The sequence below is a fragment of the Poecile atricapillus genome, chromosome 18, assembly GCF_030490865.1.
Source record: "Poecile atricapillus isolate bPoeAtr1 chromosome 18, bPoeAtr1.hap1, whole genome shotgun sequence".
Classification (NCBI taxonomy): domain Eukaryota; kingdom Metazoa; phylum Chordata; class Aves; order Passeriformes; family Paridae; genus Poecile; species Poecile atricapillus.
Genome location: NC_081266.1, coordinates 3,782,447 through 3,798,128, shown reverse-complemented (window position 1 = coordinate 3,798,128; position 15,682 = coordinate 3,782,447). Strand labels below are relative to the sequence as shown.

The 15,682-nt window shown below is 42.5% G+C and overlaps 1 protein-coding gene across 1 annotated transcript in view; it reads right to left on the bottom strand.

The window, feature by feature from the left end:
* LMO3 (LIM domain only 3) overlaps positions 1 to 14,396 on the bottom strand; it is a 54,728-nt gene extending 40,332 nt beyond the window's left edge. The window contains exons 1-2 of the mRNA XM_058852978.1: positions 14,372 to 14,396; positions 7,771 to 7,984 (exon numbers count right to left, since the gene is read on the bottom strand). Of these exons, the coding sequence (XP_058708961.1) occupies positions 7,771 to 7,984; positions 14,372 to 14,396 (239 nt within the window). The remainder of the gene's footprint in view (positions 1 to 7,770; positions 7,985 to 14,371) is intronic.
* Between the last annotated feature and the right edge of the window lie 1,286 nt (positions 14,397 to 15,682).

The window sequence follows — 15,682 nt, the reverse complement described above, 5'->3', positions numbered from 1 at the left end:
CAATTATCACTTTCATCTGCTATGTGCCAATGTGAGATATTATCATCTTTGCAAATGAAAAGATGAAAAGTTTAAATTCCAATATTACAGAATGCTGCTTCACTCAAGACCTGCAGAGAAATGTCCCAAGGAACATCATTCCAGAGACACTCTGCTCTTTATAAAATCTTCTGCACGTGAAAAGATTCCCTGTGCTGTGTTTTGCTGTGAAATAGATCCACAGGTTCAGCCTAATCCCAAAGGAAAAGTTAATATTTGGGATCATTGTGCTCTTTGAGAAGCAGGTGCCAGATACTCTCCAGCTGTTGGCAGCCACAGATCTGATGTCAGGTGTGGATTCCTCGTACTGGCACTCATCACAGAATTTTAGCACATGTCTAAATTAGAGCCTGCAACTGACCATGACAATTGCCACGGGGCTCTCAAGATGCTCAGCTATCAGCATCCATTTAAACTCAGTCTTCACTGGCTTAGAGAAGATGAGACCACTATCATCTCACAAATACCTGCAGAAAGTGGGATGCAGAATTGCCCTGGGATTTCTACGTGTATATATCACACCCAACAGATAGGCTGAGATTTCTGTATAATTTAAAAGATTGATAAATTATTTGATAGATTCATACATGCAGCTAAAAAATGTTGCATGTTTCTAGAGGTAACTTGGGGCACCCCTTTTTTACCCTTTTAAATGAAGGATCTACTGATCTCCACAGCCATTTTTAAATGTCCCAGTGAGATGCAATGAGACCCAAGAGTTGAAAAGCCAAATGATTTAGGATAGGCAAGAAGCAGCTTCAGGAAGATGTAAAGAAACAGCACCAGAATTACATTCCAGGGAAGGAGGTGCAGAACATGGAAAGCTTTTCAAGAAGGTAGACTCATTGCTTCAGCTATTTGCATCTGACAAACTTCAGAAATTCCAGAATATTTTGACCAAGAATCCCCCAAATGTGTAACTACTACTTGGATTTATTAAAAGGTCATCCAGTAGCATACTAAGGAATCTATTGGGAAATTAGCCATCAAAAAAATAATGCATTTAATAAGGTGTTCCCAGAATATGGATTCTTAAGGACTGCCATAGTAAAGACCAGTTTCATTTGGAAACTGTAGGTTGTACACCGTGTATTTTGGTTTCCAAATCCATCATAAAAATACTTAATTTCAGTGAGAAATTTAAAAAGAAAGAATTTTTAAAGTCAGGAGGGCTAAGGAAGTGTGTAACTATGTTAACCCATTTTGATTTTTACATCTTATTCAAACATTCACATTCAGAAAGAATGTTATATCTTTTTCTGGAAGGCTTGAAAAATGCAGTAAATAGCAAGTAACAAAACTCAGTTCTTTTCTTTTAATTACATGGTAGAGACTTGAGGGTTTCTTTTCAGTTTTCAGTGTAAAATGTCTCCAAAAATTAAGTAAAATTTCAAACAAATAAAAAAAAATATAAATGTGCAATTTTTTAAGGAACAGATATGTAGCAGAAATCAGAACTTTTTAAAAGCATCTCTCTGTTAGGCTATTGAACTAAATATAATTCTACTACATTATGTATGGATGCTTTGTTTCACATGAGCTTCTGGTCAAAAATTCAGAAATTTTGCAATTAAACCTTTGATATCAAATCTTGTGTGACAATGCAGTTGATAATATTTATTCCTGAAGTCAATAACTTTATTATAGATATTATTTCAAAGATATTTCATAAGAAGCACCGGTCACAAAATCACTTCAGAGAAAAAGAAAAATAAAGAATTAGCAAAGATGAAAACAAGAAAGTCACATTTCTTTTAAAAGAAGGGAATACAGGAAATACTAAGCAGAACTACAGAATTGTTGTTCTTTTGCCAGGAACGTTATCCCATCCTCTGGCACTGCAGAATTACTTCAGCTTCCCCAAAAATCACTGCTTTTATTAAGCTTTACTGAGCTGCTCTGTATTGGCAAAACCTTTGTAGTAAAATAATTTTCCATCAAAATACACGGCACTGTAGTGCTGTAATGAAGAGCTGTAGGACAGGCTTTAAGAGGCACGGTACTTTCATCTGAAAAGTCTCCTGAAATTCTTTGAACGTTTCCAGGGGATTAATGAGGTATTTTGACAACACACGAGAAGCGACTGGTTTTCAAGAAGCCTTATAAGAGGGAAGGCTCACATTCTTGAAAATTAAACTGTGTATCTTAAGCCACTAAAAATAACACAATTATTAAAAATTTGGCAGCTCTGAAGAAAAAAATACCAGCAGATATGGGGAAACACATGGAACTACTGAAGAGCGTCAAACTTGAGTACACACATTTCACAGCATTTCAACATGACTTAAACACCAATTTTAACAGCTTAATTGAATGTTTCTTATTAAAAGCTATCACAGATGAGCTAAAATAAGAACAAGCTAAACTAGCCAGAGTGTAACTAAATCAAAAGCATTATTCTTTGCAAGTTGGGTGGATTAACTGTGCGTGTGTGCATCACTCTCCTTATCCCTTTCAAGAACTGTTAAGGTGTTTGGAGGTTTTCAAAACCTTTGGCAATTAGTGGAAGACAGAGTATTCTTGCCTTTTTTTTCCTCTTTCCAAGACACCATTTATGTAAATTTAGAAGAACATTAATCGCACACAGCAAAATTAGAACAAATTAATCGCTATACCTACCATTTTTATAAGTATTTAAAAATATTTTTAGGGCATATTCTGCAAACTACTAGTCCCTTGAATGTTTTAATGCATTTCAACAAGGATATTAGTGTATAAATAAGGGTTCAGTTCTAAAAAGCTTTCGTGAAGAAAGTGGAGCTCTAAAGCCTCACTTCCATAAAGACCTCAATACTCCTGAAAACCCGGAGTGCTTAAATCTTCAAAGGTCTACCCTTATTTAATCAAGCTGGGCAAGAAACACGTTGAGGAGGCATTCTGAAAACAATTTATAACCCACTACCCACAAAAATATCCACGCAGAGTACTTATACGTGCATTTAAGCAAGCTGATATCTTGGGTGCATGCAATACTGCCCGTGACACGAGAGAGGAATGGGATCTGCTAATCAGCACCGGGCCACAGGACATTTTAAATCTCTCTAAGCACTCTTACACAATAATTTTTTAAAAATAATAATTGCCTTTAGAGTGTGAGCAGTTGTGCAGGAAAAAGCTGCTTCCTAAATTCAGCTCTTTTCAGTCTGCACTGAAGCTAAATATTTTACAGAGGCAGCATCTTTGTAATGCTTATGGTTGAACACTACTTTCGGTGGTCAAGTCTCATTATTTATAAGATCTTCTCCAATATCCGTTTTTGGGACTTGGCTTTTCTCAGGTCTTTCAACCAGCCAGAGGGGAAGAGAAAAAAACCCCAATGTGTTCTGTCCCTTTCCTCAGGAATGGCAATCTGCTCATTTTCACAGCTGTTCCATGGTACTTTTAAAGTCTGCAGTGTATTTACAAATAGTATCAATACCGAGGTGGAGGGGGAAGAGTGGGGGAGAGGATAGACTTTCTGTCATCCTCCTCCCTATTCTCAATAAGGTTCTGGATGTGTTTAAGGGCAAAAATTCCACCCCAATATATTAGTTTTGTTAATCCTTTTCTTATGATCTTGCTTGCCTGGCTAGGGAAATTATGCAAAAAGTAATAAAAGTTCTAATTCAATTTCCATGTTAAGAGATGGATTTGGAAAAAAAAATACATATATCAGAAACCATATTCTTTGTGTTTACTAAGAGATATGCACTTCAACATTTAGTGTCATGGAGCTGGAGTTAAAACCAGAAACGGCAAAGATAATTTAGCTGCATGAATGCCTGCTCTTCAGTAAAATGCTGCCAAAATTAAATAGGAATGAAACAGCACTTTGTAGTCATTGGTCGCTCAGCGGGGTTTGCGTAGTTAAAAACCTAAGTGAAAAGGGTGATTGACCTACATTGCAACTAGCTTAGCACAGCTGTACTTTCATATTTCTGCTGCATCCGAGGAAGCTCATTATTTAATACAACTGAGTTACATGTAATTGTCGGTCTTTTATTTTACACTTCTAGGGGCCAGATATTAATCTCAAATGTGCAGCAGGCGTTACCGTGCATCTGGAAACATCCACGGCTGCCCATTTGCAGGCAAGGCTAAGAGAGAAGGGATTGCATAGAGCTGCACCTGAAATTAGGAGGCTGCCCAGGGGTGGGAGAACCTCACAAATATACAGAAATCAAATGAGCAGATGGAACAGAAAGCAAATCCCTTGGCACCCCAAAGGCAAACGCTCTGCTGTTTCCCTATTGTTTTGAGCAGAAGCAGCCCAGAACGTGCAACCAAAGCACATTTCACACAACTCATACCTGCGGTTTAAATAAGTAATAACATTCCAGTTAACAACCAGTTTGACATGTTAACAGCCCAAGGGCTGTTAACATAATGACTGGTCATTAATGGCAGTAATGACAGATTTCAAAGGGAATATTGTGCTTGTAAATGGACACGCTGCCAGTCAGAAGAGAGGACAGAGGACAGATAGGCTGATGCATTAAGATGTCACCGTACAGCTCTGGAGGACAGGAAGGGGAGAAAAAAAAAAAAAGTTCTTGCATATTTCACTTACTATAAATGGACCTGAAATATTGGCGTAAACCTAAGTTCCTGAAATTAAGTCTTCACTTTCTAACCCAGGAGTGTATAAGCAGAAGAAGAGGCCTGTAGGGGAATTATACTCTGCATATCATTTTCACAGAGTGTGTTACTTCTAACATTGAGCCCTTTCTTTACTCAGGTCAGTTCCTGTCCTCGTTAACAAAGCTGAGCTGGTTCCTGCCACGGCCACCCCGACACCCCGGTGTCCTGTGCCACCTCGGGAACCACCCCAGTGCCTGACATGAGCCAGATTCCAGGGCAAGGCCTCCCACACCCGCAGCATCTTTCAAGCTCATTACTTCATTAAAGATTCCTTCCATTCCCTCAATCCCTCCCAATCTGGAGAAAAGGGTTTTAATGCAGTATAATTAACTAATTTTACCAAAGGAGACAGCTAAAGCAAAGCAAGTTTTGAAGTTCTGAGGATACAGAGTATTTATAAGAAGCTCAAAGTGGGGACCTCAGGGCTCGACTGCAGCACAAGAGCGTGCATCAGGGCTGAGGGAGGGTGTAGCTCTTTTGGCAGGCATCTCTAAATGAAAGATACTGGAACTATTTTTGCAAACAGGCAGAGACACAATCACACCATTTATGAACTTAAACATGAATGCTAAAGCACCCAAACTGGCTACATGATTGCTTGTAGCATCTGTAGAATGCCTGTCTTACTGAAAGGCATAATGAACACTGAGAGACAAGTTAATAAGCAATTTTACTCTTTATAGTATCGTTCAAGCCACATATCCTCTAGAGGGCACCACATAAATTAATAGGAAGCCAGAACAGTTTTATACGCAGCGAAGACTCCCTTTATGGTTAAAAAGAAAAAAACCCTAAGAAGATAGTTTGAAACCATAATCGAACTCTAATGTGATCATTAGTACAATGCAATTTGTTCCTTAAATTCATATCTAGTGGGTTGCTAAATATGAAAGCTTATTCGGCTACGAAGCTAGAGAAGATTTAACTAGTTTGTATATTAGCACTAAAAAGATCACTTTTATAGGTTCACTGCATAACTAAGTAGATAAGATGCAATGAGGCAAATGACTGTCTGCAATTACCTTAAGTGCATCAGTTTGAAGTTTAGTGTAAATACCAAGTTTAAATCTATGCACTCACAAGTATTGCTCAAAATAAAAAAATAAAAATCTTAACAAAATAGCTTCATTAAGACTCAATAAATCCACAGACAAAAATCAGAAACAGCTTCAAAACAATTATAAAATTTCTCATGTGTGCTGGTTTCACATGCAAAAGTTAAAGGTGCTATGTATGAAGAAATAAATGAAAGACCAGTTTGAATATGATCATGACAGACAAAAAAAAAAACCAAAAACCTCCTTTCTCTGAATCACTAAGTATGAGTTTTAACAATCTGTTAGCAAAATATTTACTCCTGTTAAACCCTCAAAGACCAGAGAGCAAGAGCGTGTGTGAATGCATCTGTGCTGGGGAAATGCTTTGCTCATATCTTTCCTACCACATCATTTCTGGTTTTGATTTTAAACATTTGATTTCAAAACATTAAATCTGCTGCACAAGCACTTGGGAGATTCAGTAAGCTCAAAGTCTCCTGTAAATTTGGAACTCAGATGAAACAGCCATAGCAGTTCTCTCGCTCCTGCAGGCATTTGTTGTACAAAGATTATTAAAATGGGTTTCAAAATTGGGATGTTACTTCCTCGCACCAAAACCTTTTTCAAACCCCTTCTCCACACATTTACCTAAAGACCACAAGAGACCTAAGTTCACGTACAACAATTCCCTTCTGTTCCACCAGGTTTTAAAAGTGAGGTTTTGTTACCTACTACTTTGGCAGCTTTAACACAGTGGGTTTAAGATACAGCCTCTGTGCTATCTTGGGTTCAGTTCAGAGCTTTAATAGCAGTACACTTTTACCATTAAGTAGTCTAAGCTCATCTGAAGAACCTGATCTGCCTTTCAGCCCAAGCTCAACAAATGCACAGTGCGTTTGTGAAGGTTTCTGTTCCACTCTTTTTTTCTAGAGTTGGTTACGTGGAGAGCCAGAGTACCAATCATTGTTAGGGCTTTAGTCTTGATTCCTGTTCCAACCTGCTCGTGGTATACAACCTGGGAACTGATCAGGGTGTGGGAACCTCCTGTTTGGTACCTCTACTTAAGCAGAACTTGGAAGTTAACGCATTCAAAAAGAATTTTAATTTTTCCCCAATGTATTAGTGACTTCGATGTCCCTTTAAAAGGAAAAGGCTTCACTAAAGGGGCAGGGGAAATATTCCCAGAGGTTCATCTTAGCCTGGAGCAGCTATTCCCATTAGACCCCCTCCACAGGGAATAGAGGAAAGGTATTACTATGGGAAATAGGTGCTCGGAATCACCCTAGAGGAGCCTTTTCTCTCTATTTATCATTGAGAGCCCAGGGAGACTCAACTTCCCAGTTAAACTTATATCCTGCAAAGCAGCCCTACTGACACACGATGTGGAGGTAAACTATCCTGGTGCTGCTCACCAGCACTTTGCCACGAGTTATTCCGCAAGTACTTTTGGGAATGTGGGTCCACAAGCAAGCAAGAAGACAGAAAAGCAGGTTCTGATTTGCTACAAGTGGCCACAGGTTAGCCAGATCCCACCTGGGCCACCAACTAAAACCAGGAGCAGAGTGGACTGGAGCCCAGACTCATGGTTATTAAAAATGGGGAAGTCAGTGGTTTATCCTGGTCCAGCTTCTAGCAGCTGAGTGCCCTAAAAGCTTGAGTGCCACAAACGAAATCCCTCGGCAAACTAAGAGGACAAAAGCGAAGGTGGGTGAAATGTTCCTCACCCACAGGGTTCCAACCCTGCCCTGAGGTGAGAACCACATGTCTGGTTTCAGGCTGGGACACCTGGGACACCTGGCCACCACCGTGCTGCCAGGAGGAGGGGGAGCAGGAGACCACCGCCTCCCCAGCAGCACAGCGCTGCGGGAAGCAGGGGAAAATCACCCTCTTCTACACCAGCATCAGAAATCTGGCAACCATCCCCACGACCTGGCTGTGTGCGCTCTTTGAGCCAGATTTTAATTTAACCTCCACATTTCAGTATCTGGTTCCTCACCTCCACCAAGACCCGGCCCCGCTGCCCTGCAGGAAGGGCCGAACAGATTTCCCGAGTTTGAAGAAGGCCGTGACCTACCTCAGATAGTCTCTGCGACAAAGGATAAGGTTGGCTTTGGTGTACAAGGTAGAGCCCACCTCCCCCAGGCGACAGTCACAGCAGGCACATTTCAGGCAGTCTTCATGCCAATATTTGTCCAGGGCCTTTAGAAGATATCGGTCTTTAATCTTACGGTTGCAGCCAGCACAACCTTTCGGCTTGGTGTCTGGCTGGACTGAGAGCATTTGTATACCTGAAATACAGTAAGACAAGAGAAGACTGAAAATAGATATTCTCCCAAGTACAAAAACTCCTTCCCTTTTCTTCCTCCACCTCGCTGCCCCCCCACACACCCAGTTCATTTAAAAGTCAGTGGTGTAGGTCGGATAAAATAACCTAGTCAATCCACAGCAAGCTGAAAACAAGGCTAAGATAAATCTGAGAGCAGGAACTTCCACTGCTCTGAGTTCCACAGCTTCTCTTTAACACCTCATTTACCTGGTCTCTTTGCTGAAAAGAAATAAGATTAAAAAAACCCCATGAAATATTAAAACAGTCCAGTTGAAAAGTCATCCAATTTCAGCCACAGTATCCAATATTTAGCGACACAAAATTTAAATAAACAGCACATCTACAATACTTAGCAACCCAAAATTTAAATAAACAGGATATCCATATGGCAAACATAGTTAAATCCACATATTCGGACTTATTTACGCTATCTTTATAAAATATAAAAGCACTTCAGTTTTTAAAGAAGATTGAAGCTTTTAGAGGCATGGAGCAGGAGTATCTGAGAGATTTGACACAGAAATTTTGATGCTGGCAAGAGGCTGTTTAGTTTTTTAATATTTTAGTTCTTTTCAGACATGTTAATGAAGCGATGAGATTTCCAAAGACTTCAGTACCAGCAATGCCAGTCACAACCTGCAGTGTAAGGACCATCTGAAAAATCTGACTTAAAATAATCTGCACAAGGTCAGAGAGGTTCCAGTTTGTGAAGGGAAAAAAAAATAAAAAAAAAATAAAATGCTGTCCTGTTTTCCAATCCAGTTTTAGCCAACAGCTACTTCGGGACAAGGAGTACAGTAGTGTCCATTAAGTATATATGCACCTTTTGATGTAATAGCTGAGAGCATTTAAAAAACCATTCAAACACCTGAAACACTGTTTAATGGACAGAACCGGCGAAAAGTGGAACACAGTTGAGCGATGTTACTCAGAGCAACACAGCCAGCTTCCAGGGATCCATTCAAAAATCAATTGCCCTCAGCTTTACAGTAAATGGGGAGAGGTCACTGCCCCAAAATGCTCACAGACTGGTCTCTCTGGTTTATCTGCAATCCCAGCGCACTCAGACTAATTCTCTCACAGTTACCTCTTAGGATAAGCAAAATAATAGCCCTGTGGATATTTCAGTGGGCATCAAGCAGGCACAGGAGAGAAGGGAAGAGCCGACACGCTGTTCAGTAGTGGGTTACCTCACTGTTTGGAAGCCAGGGATGTAACTTCAAAAAGATGCTACTCACTGGAGAGCATCTGAATACTGCAACGAGAGTTTGTCAAGACTGGGGAACAAGCAAATCCTACTCCAGCATTTAGGGTTTGGAACCCTATTACTATCCAGAGACTGGGAAAGGCCAAATAGAGTCTCATGGCAAGGAATAACAAATTCAAGAGCCCCTGACGATGAACACTCTTCTACCTGGAGTTAACTTGTTTGGTTTGGTTTGTGTTTGCTTTTTTGAAATCCCTCGTAAGAAAAACACGAAAACCAGCATAACACTTGAAGCGATGGTAGAGCGTGCCTTTGTGGATATTAGAGCTGCAAAGAGGCTCAGGCATCCCGGGGATCTCCACACAGGTGTGTGAAGAACACAAGGCATTTATGTGGAGTGCAGCAACTGCATGGCCAGCTAAGTGACTTTCCAGCATTCCCGAGCTGAGCTCCTAAGTCCCACCTGCAAAGCTGATGGCTGAATTAAAATAGTAATTCTTATTGTGACATATGAGCACAGCAGCCTTGCTCCTCTCTGCAGTGCAGCCTGTCACACCTTGGGGTGAGACATTTATCTGGTGGAGGAGCTGCTGTGTGGTGTGTGCAGGCAGTGCTGCTAGCAGACACCCCAAAGCACCCCGGCAGTGCTGCTGCACAACTTCTGAATTTCATGACAGAAGTGTAAGGTCTGCATTTGTCTATCAACCTGCATAAAAATTGTCAGTGCTGCCGCTCCCATCACTCCCCAGTTGATGCTCATAGCTCCTCACCAGGCAGAGACTCCTAAGATCTCTCTCATTCCCAAGGGGGAGGATGAGATCCAGTGACCTGCGCTGGGCTCCACAGTCCGTGGCAGGTCTGGGAATGAACACTCACATTTCCTCTCCAGAAGGCACCATGAGACAAAGGCTGAACCTTTACAGCACTTTCAATTGACAGCTGACTCCCCTGAATCCAGGCTACAACCATGAAACAGCAAAGTAACATGACTACAAATAAATGACTGAAAGCAGTGAAAATACCAGAGATTTTTGGTAAGGAGCCTATACCAGACTGTAAAGGTACTCCTGCTGAAACTCTAATAACATCACTTGGTCGAAAAGCCTTAATCTGCAATGTTCCTTTTCACAGTAGAGTGTAAATATCCACTAGGTGCCAACAACAGGCTTATCCCCCGACCCTCTCTTTGGCCATGTAGAGGACAAATGCACAAAATCCTCCACAATTTGTATAAATTTCTTGTAACTCAGTAAAAAAAAAAAAAAAAAAAAAGAAGTTTAGAAGCATGAAGGGCTGTTCTAGGACTTTAATCTTTAGCTCGAGGGAAACCAGAATAAACTAGGAGCTAACACAGTTAAAGGCTTTAACGAAAAAAATCTTAATGTAAAAATTTCATCGCCTGATAAGGAAGCGGGTTAGAGAGTGGAGGCTGACAGTCTCTGATCCAGGCTGATCTACTGTCCTGAGCCGTCTGAAGGGAACAAGATGCCACAGAAACACGGCCAAACAAGTGAATGTCTGAGCAGATTGCAGTAATCAAGCCTGATAATTCCCGAGGTATATGCTGCAAACATGAGGTTATTGTATTACAAATAAAACTGCAGCTTGCACATAGCCTGCACAGCTTTGGAGATACTTGCCCCAGGAGGAAAGTAGGCAGAGCCCTGTCATCCACCCTGCTAAGCCAAAAACCCTCTTGTAGGGACAACTGCAAAGGGGCAAACACCCCATGGAAGGAGTATTTACAACCCTGCAAGCCTATTTTCCTGAGGCAGAGAGAGAGAAGGTGGTCCTGTGGACCCCACTGGCAGCACCTTCAGATTAGGGATTCTATCTGCAGCAGCTTTTGGAGGGAAGGAATGCTTTTCTCCTCTGATAGATCTGATCTGTTCTCACTTTACTTGCAATGAAGCTGGTTCTAGTTTATTACTTACAAATCCCCAAACTACTGCTTTATTTTAAGACAAAAAAAAAAAAAAAAAAAGAAAAGAAAAAAAAAGAAGTCATGTTTTTTTGGAAGTGTAGAAGGGTTCTAAACAAAGTCACGAACTGTTTGACGTATCTCCAAATATGAAAATGTCCTTTTCTTCACACGCCCAGTTTCAATCCCCTAGTTTTGACAAGAGAACGTTTTATTACTTTTTTCCCCTATATTGCACGAGTCACCCTGATGCAGATCACCTCACAGACCATCTCTCTCTCCTTTAGCATTCCCATAAGATCTCTGATGCAGTTGCACTCTCCAGATACGTGCTCGTGTATTTTTAGCTCTCCCTTAATTTGGCAATAAGAATACCTTGCAGCTTACTGTCAGCCAGCTTTTCACAGGCTGCGGTTTAAGTACTCATTTATTTCCTAGGACATGGGAAGGGCCTTTTCAGAGGCTGACAGCACCCACAAGCCCATCCAAACTGCTCATTGCTGAAATATCAGGTGGCAGTGCACAGCCCTGCTGCCTTCCTCTCCCCCTCCCCCTGGAAAGCAGAGCTTATGGAGCACTTTCAAAACATCATACAATTCCCTAAGTGCTACACCCAAGCTGTTAAAAAAAAAAAAAAAAAAAAAAAGAAGAAAAATCAAACCCAGCTTTCCCTTCAGTTCTGCAGAGTTCTACCCATGCTCTGCATCACAGAGCAGATCAGTTCTCAGAACTGAGAAATTTCAGTGCCTAGTCTGTCACTGTCAAACAAACCCTTTTTATTTCACCCCAATACGCTTTCAAGGGCTTCCTCTATCCTTCCCTGCGCTCCCTCCCTTCCTCCACCCCCAGTCCCCAGGATACTGCACATAAACTGCAGAGCTGTGGCAGGAATAAGACTTCTTCATCACCATTCACCACCTTTAGGATTTTTGTAGGGACAACTTAAAAACCTGACTTGCAGGTTTTCAGATTTCTCCCGATCTCCCCGAATAAGTTCGATGCAACTGACTCCCCTCCCTGTTTATTGTTATTATCGTGAGATGAAACACTGTCAACTGATTTGTAACTATGATTTCATGATAAAGAGGAATGGTTGCTGGAAAAAGCTAAATTAGGCTCCCGGGGAAGGCAGAGGAACAAAAATCCATCTCGCTCAAATCATCATCCTTCTCAAAAATCAAAGGGAATGAAGATTTGATGTAATGAACTATATTGTGTTAGTGATTTAGAAGCATCTCTAAGTGGGATTAGTCCCTGATGGTGCTGAGCATGGCATGAGGCACTGAGAACTCAGTTCTTGTTTGTGGTACAGGCAGTCCTTGGGAGGAAGAGTTGGGTAATATGCACTGGATCTCTTACAAACTTTTAAAGACCACTCTTCACCCCTTTCTCAGAAGCATGCACACAGTTCTACCAAAGACAGTAGCACAGACAGCACAAAAGGGCAAACTTGCCTCTACTTAGGAAAAAAAAATAAATTTAAAAATCAGCTTGGAGCAAATTAAGTATTGGGTGAATCAGGCTTTAAAAGCAAACTGACAGACAACATGCAGACAACAGGAGAGTCAGGGGTCTAGGAGAAGGTAAAAAGAATACTTTTCTGGTGCTATCCCACTTTGTAGCTTCATCCTAAAAGCATTCAGAGCTCCAGTAATTCAGGGCAACACACACAGACTCGGGGGGAAAAAAAAAAAGTAAAAAAAAAAGTTGAGGTTTCAGAAGCAAAGAAACATTTCAGAACTCATATGTAGCACATCAGGAGTCGTAACTAGTTTTAGATTGGCATGTAAATTGTTCAGTGGAAAATTCTTATTGCCTCCGAGACCCTGCTATTCTGAGTTATTTGACAGTTTAAGGGAAATCATAATTAAAAAAAGAGACATAAATAATAGCCTGTGCAGTGTGGTGCACAGAAATAAGTGGAACCATTTCATTTAAACTCTGGTGAGCTTTTAATTGCCTGGATTGCATTGTGAACCAGCCTAACGGTTGATTGCCTCCATTATGCTCTCTTGTTCTGTGCCATTCATCCGCACAGTCTCAGCTTCTGTAGTTAACACAACAAAGTAACCGCAACTCCATAACACTCGGGCTTTTTAAAAAAAAAAAAAATAAAAGTAAGGATTTCAGCACTCTGAATATAGCCTCTTCTCTATACTTTTGAGTTAATTTTCCGTGGTATATAACTAAACTTCACCTCCTGCCCCTTCTTCTACAGAGGAATCTGCTTTTTTCTTTATTATTTTTGATTTTTTTTTCCCCCACTCTAAATAAAGGATATGGGTTGGGAAGGAGGGGATGGAAAAAAAAAAAAAAAAAAAAGGAAAACAGAAGAGGCTAGGCAAAAAATAAAAATAGGAATGCAGTCCCACAGCTGGGAGCAGTGATACAGATTAAAAGAATTTGGCCAACATGGCTAGTCGATTGCCAAGAGACACCAAACAAAAGATTTCTCTTCTTCTTTTCCCCCCTCTCTTTTTGAAAGCTAGATTTGGCCTAAAAGCTTGTTTCTCTCTGTTCACTGGCCCAGAGCATCCCTGCAGGCTGTAGCCCCCTAAGGGACAGCACAGCAAATAGATGTACCCAGATCTCAGGGGCTGGAGCTGCTGAGCTATGTTCTACCCCTGGCGTGTCCCCCCCATCTCTCTCTCCCCCAGCCCCCCCCTCCCACCACTCTCCCCCTCCTTTTTTAGAGCAGTGGTGCTGGGAACCAATTTGATTCCCTTTTTCTCCAATGCAGCTGCAAGGCTCAGAGATACTGACATTTTTCCACTCTTATCAGTTTAATTACAGTTACCATGGCAGCAAAGTGCTAGTGCTTGGCAAAGGCCAACAAGAGATTTGCAAGACTGAGTTCAATTTTGATGCAGCTCACATGCAAAATAAAAAAATAAATAAGAAACATATACTCCACAACAAAGAATCCCTTTCCGGAGTTAGACGCTCAAGCCTTTTATGCCAATTCCTTCCCGAGCATCGCAAGGATGGGGAGAGGGAGGTGTCGGGGACCGCACGTCGCGATGTTTGTTGCAGCCAGCAAAACGAATCGCTTTAAAGAGCGGTCCTACAGAGCTGTCCTAGGAAGCGGCATTCGGGGTCTCCTCGGAGCCACAGAGCCGCTGGCAGAGCGCTGAGGATGGGAGAGGACAGAAAAGAGGAGCCCCCCCCTCCCCGCCTCCCCCCGGGAGCGCACCGCTGCGCGCCGGCCACCGCCGCCTTACCAAAACTTTTCTCCTTTTTCTGCATGAGTTGATTTACGGGCGCCTGGAGAGCTCCTTCTCATTGAAGCACCGAATCCCGGCAAAAGTAGCAAGTGCTTCCCCGGCTGGGGTGAAGTGAGCGGGAGCGCGGCGCGCCGCAGCGGGGGCGGGGGGCGGCGGGGCCGGGGTGCGCATGGGGGGGACGGGGACGGCACACCCCGAGCGAGCCGCACAGCCACATGCTCCCCTAACTCTGCCCTCAGCCTAGCATCCCAGCGCTCTCTCAGCTTTGTTGTAACAAATGGGTTTGATTAAACTGTCACATGCGGCGTTAGCATAGCGTATCGTGCTCGCTAGGAAGGGGAAAGGAGGGGAGGGGGGGGAAGAGAGGGGAAAAAAAAAAAAAAAAAAAAAAAAAAAAGAGGAGGAAAGAGAAATGCTCACAGCCACAAGTACTGCACAACGCCAGCTTGGCTGCCCTTCCCTGTCGGCGGCCCGGGAGAGGCGGGATGCGGGAGCCCGGAGCCCGCGGGCGGAGCGCGTCCCTGCCGGCCCCGCTGCCCCCCGGGCTCCCCGCCCCGCTCCTGCCTCCGCTCGGCCCAAAGGGTTAACCCTGCACCGAACCAGCTGCAAATTAAACTGCTGGACGGGGAGGCTTGTGGATTAAAGCCGGGGAGTGGGAAATTAACCGACTCCCTTGATAATTGAGAGCGTGTTTCGAGAAGCTCTGGAAGAAGCAAGAATAATAATAACAATAATAACGGGGGGGGGGGGGTGTAGCGGTGGGGCTGCAATTCATTGTTAACTTTGACTGCTATTTCTCGAGACGTACAGTCGGATGGGTTTCGCTCAGCATCCTCTGCTTGCATGTATTTCATGTCTCATCATAAAAATAATGAAGCCTCACATGATTTAAACAAAACAGTCTCAGCAGAGCTGCAGCTCGAGTGAAAGTTGCAGTGCGGAGATGTGTGTGTGTATTGCAGCCCCGGCTTATGACTCAGAGAGAGAGAGAGAGAGAGAGAGAGGGAGAGAGAGAGAGTGATGCAGGCACACATACACAAATGACCCAAAGCTTATGTACACAGTTGCCTCACTTACCTTCTCAATTAAGCGATACAGGGGAGGCAGTTCAATAAGCACAGTGGCTGCTTTGTAGCTCTTCTCCTTGGAAAAGGTCAAAAAGAAGCATTGTTTGGGGAAAAAAATAAAGAGGGGGTGGGAGAGATGGGGAGGGAGATCGCTATTCTTTAAGTTTAAAATAATGAGGTCCTCAAGGATCCGCCAAGTAATTGTGTTGACCGCATCCGAGCTACAGGTGTCCTCCTTTTA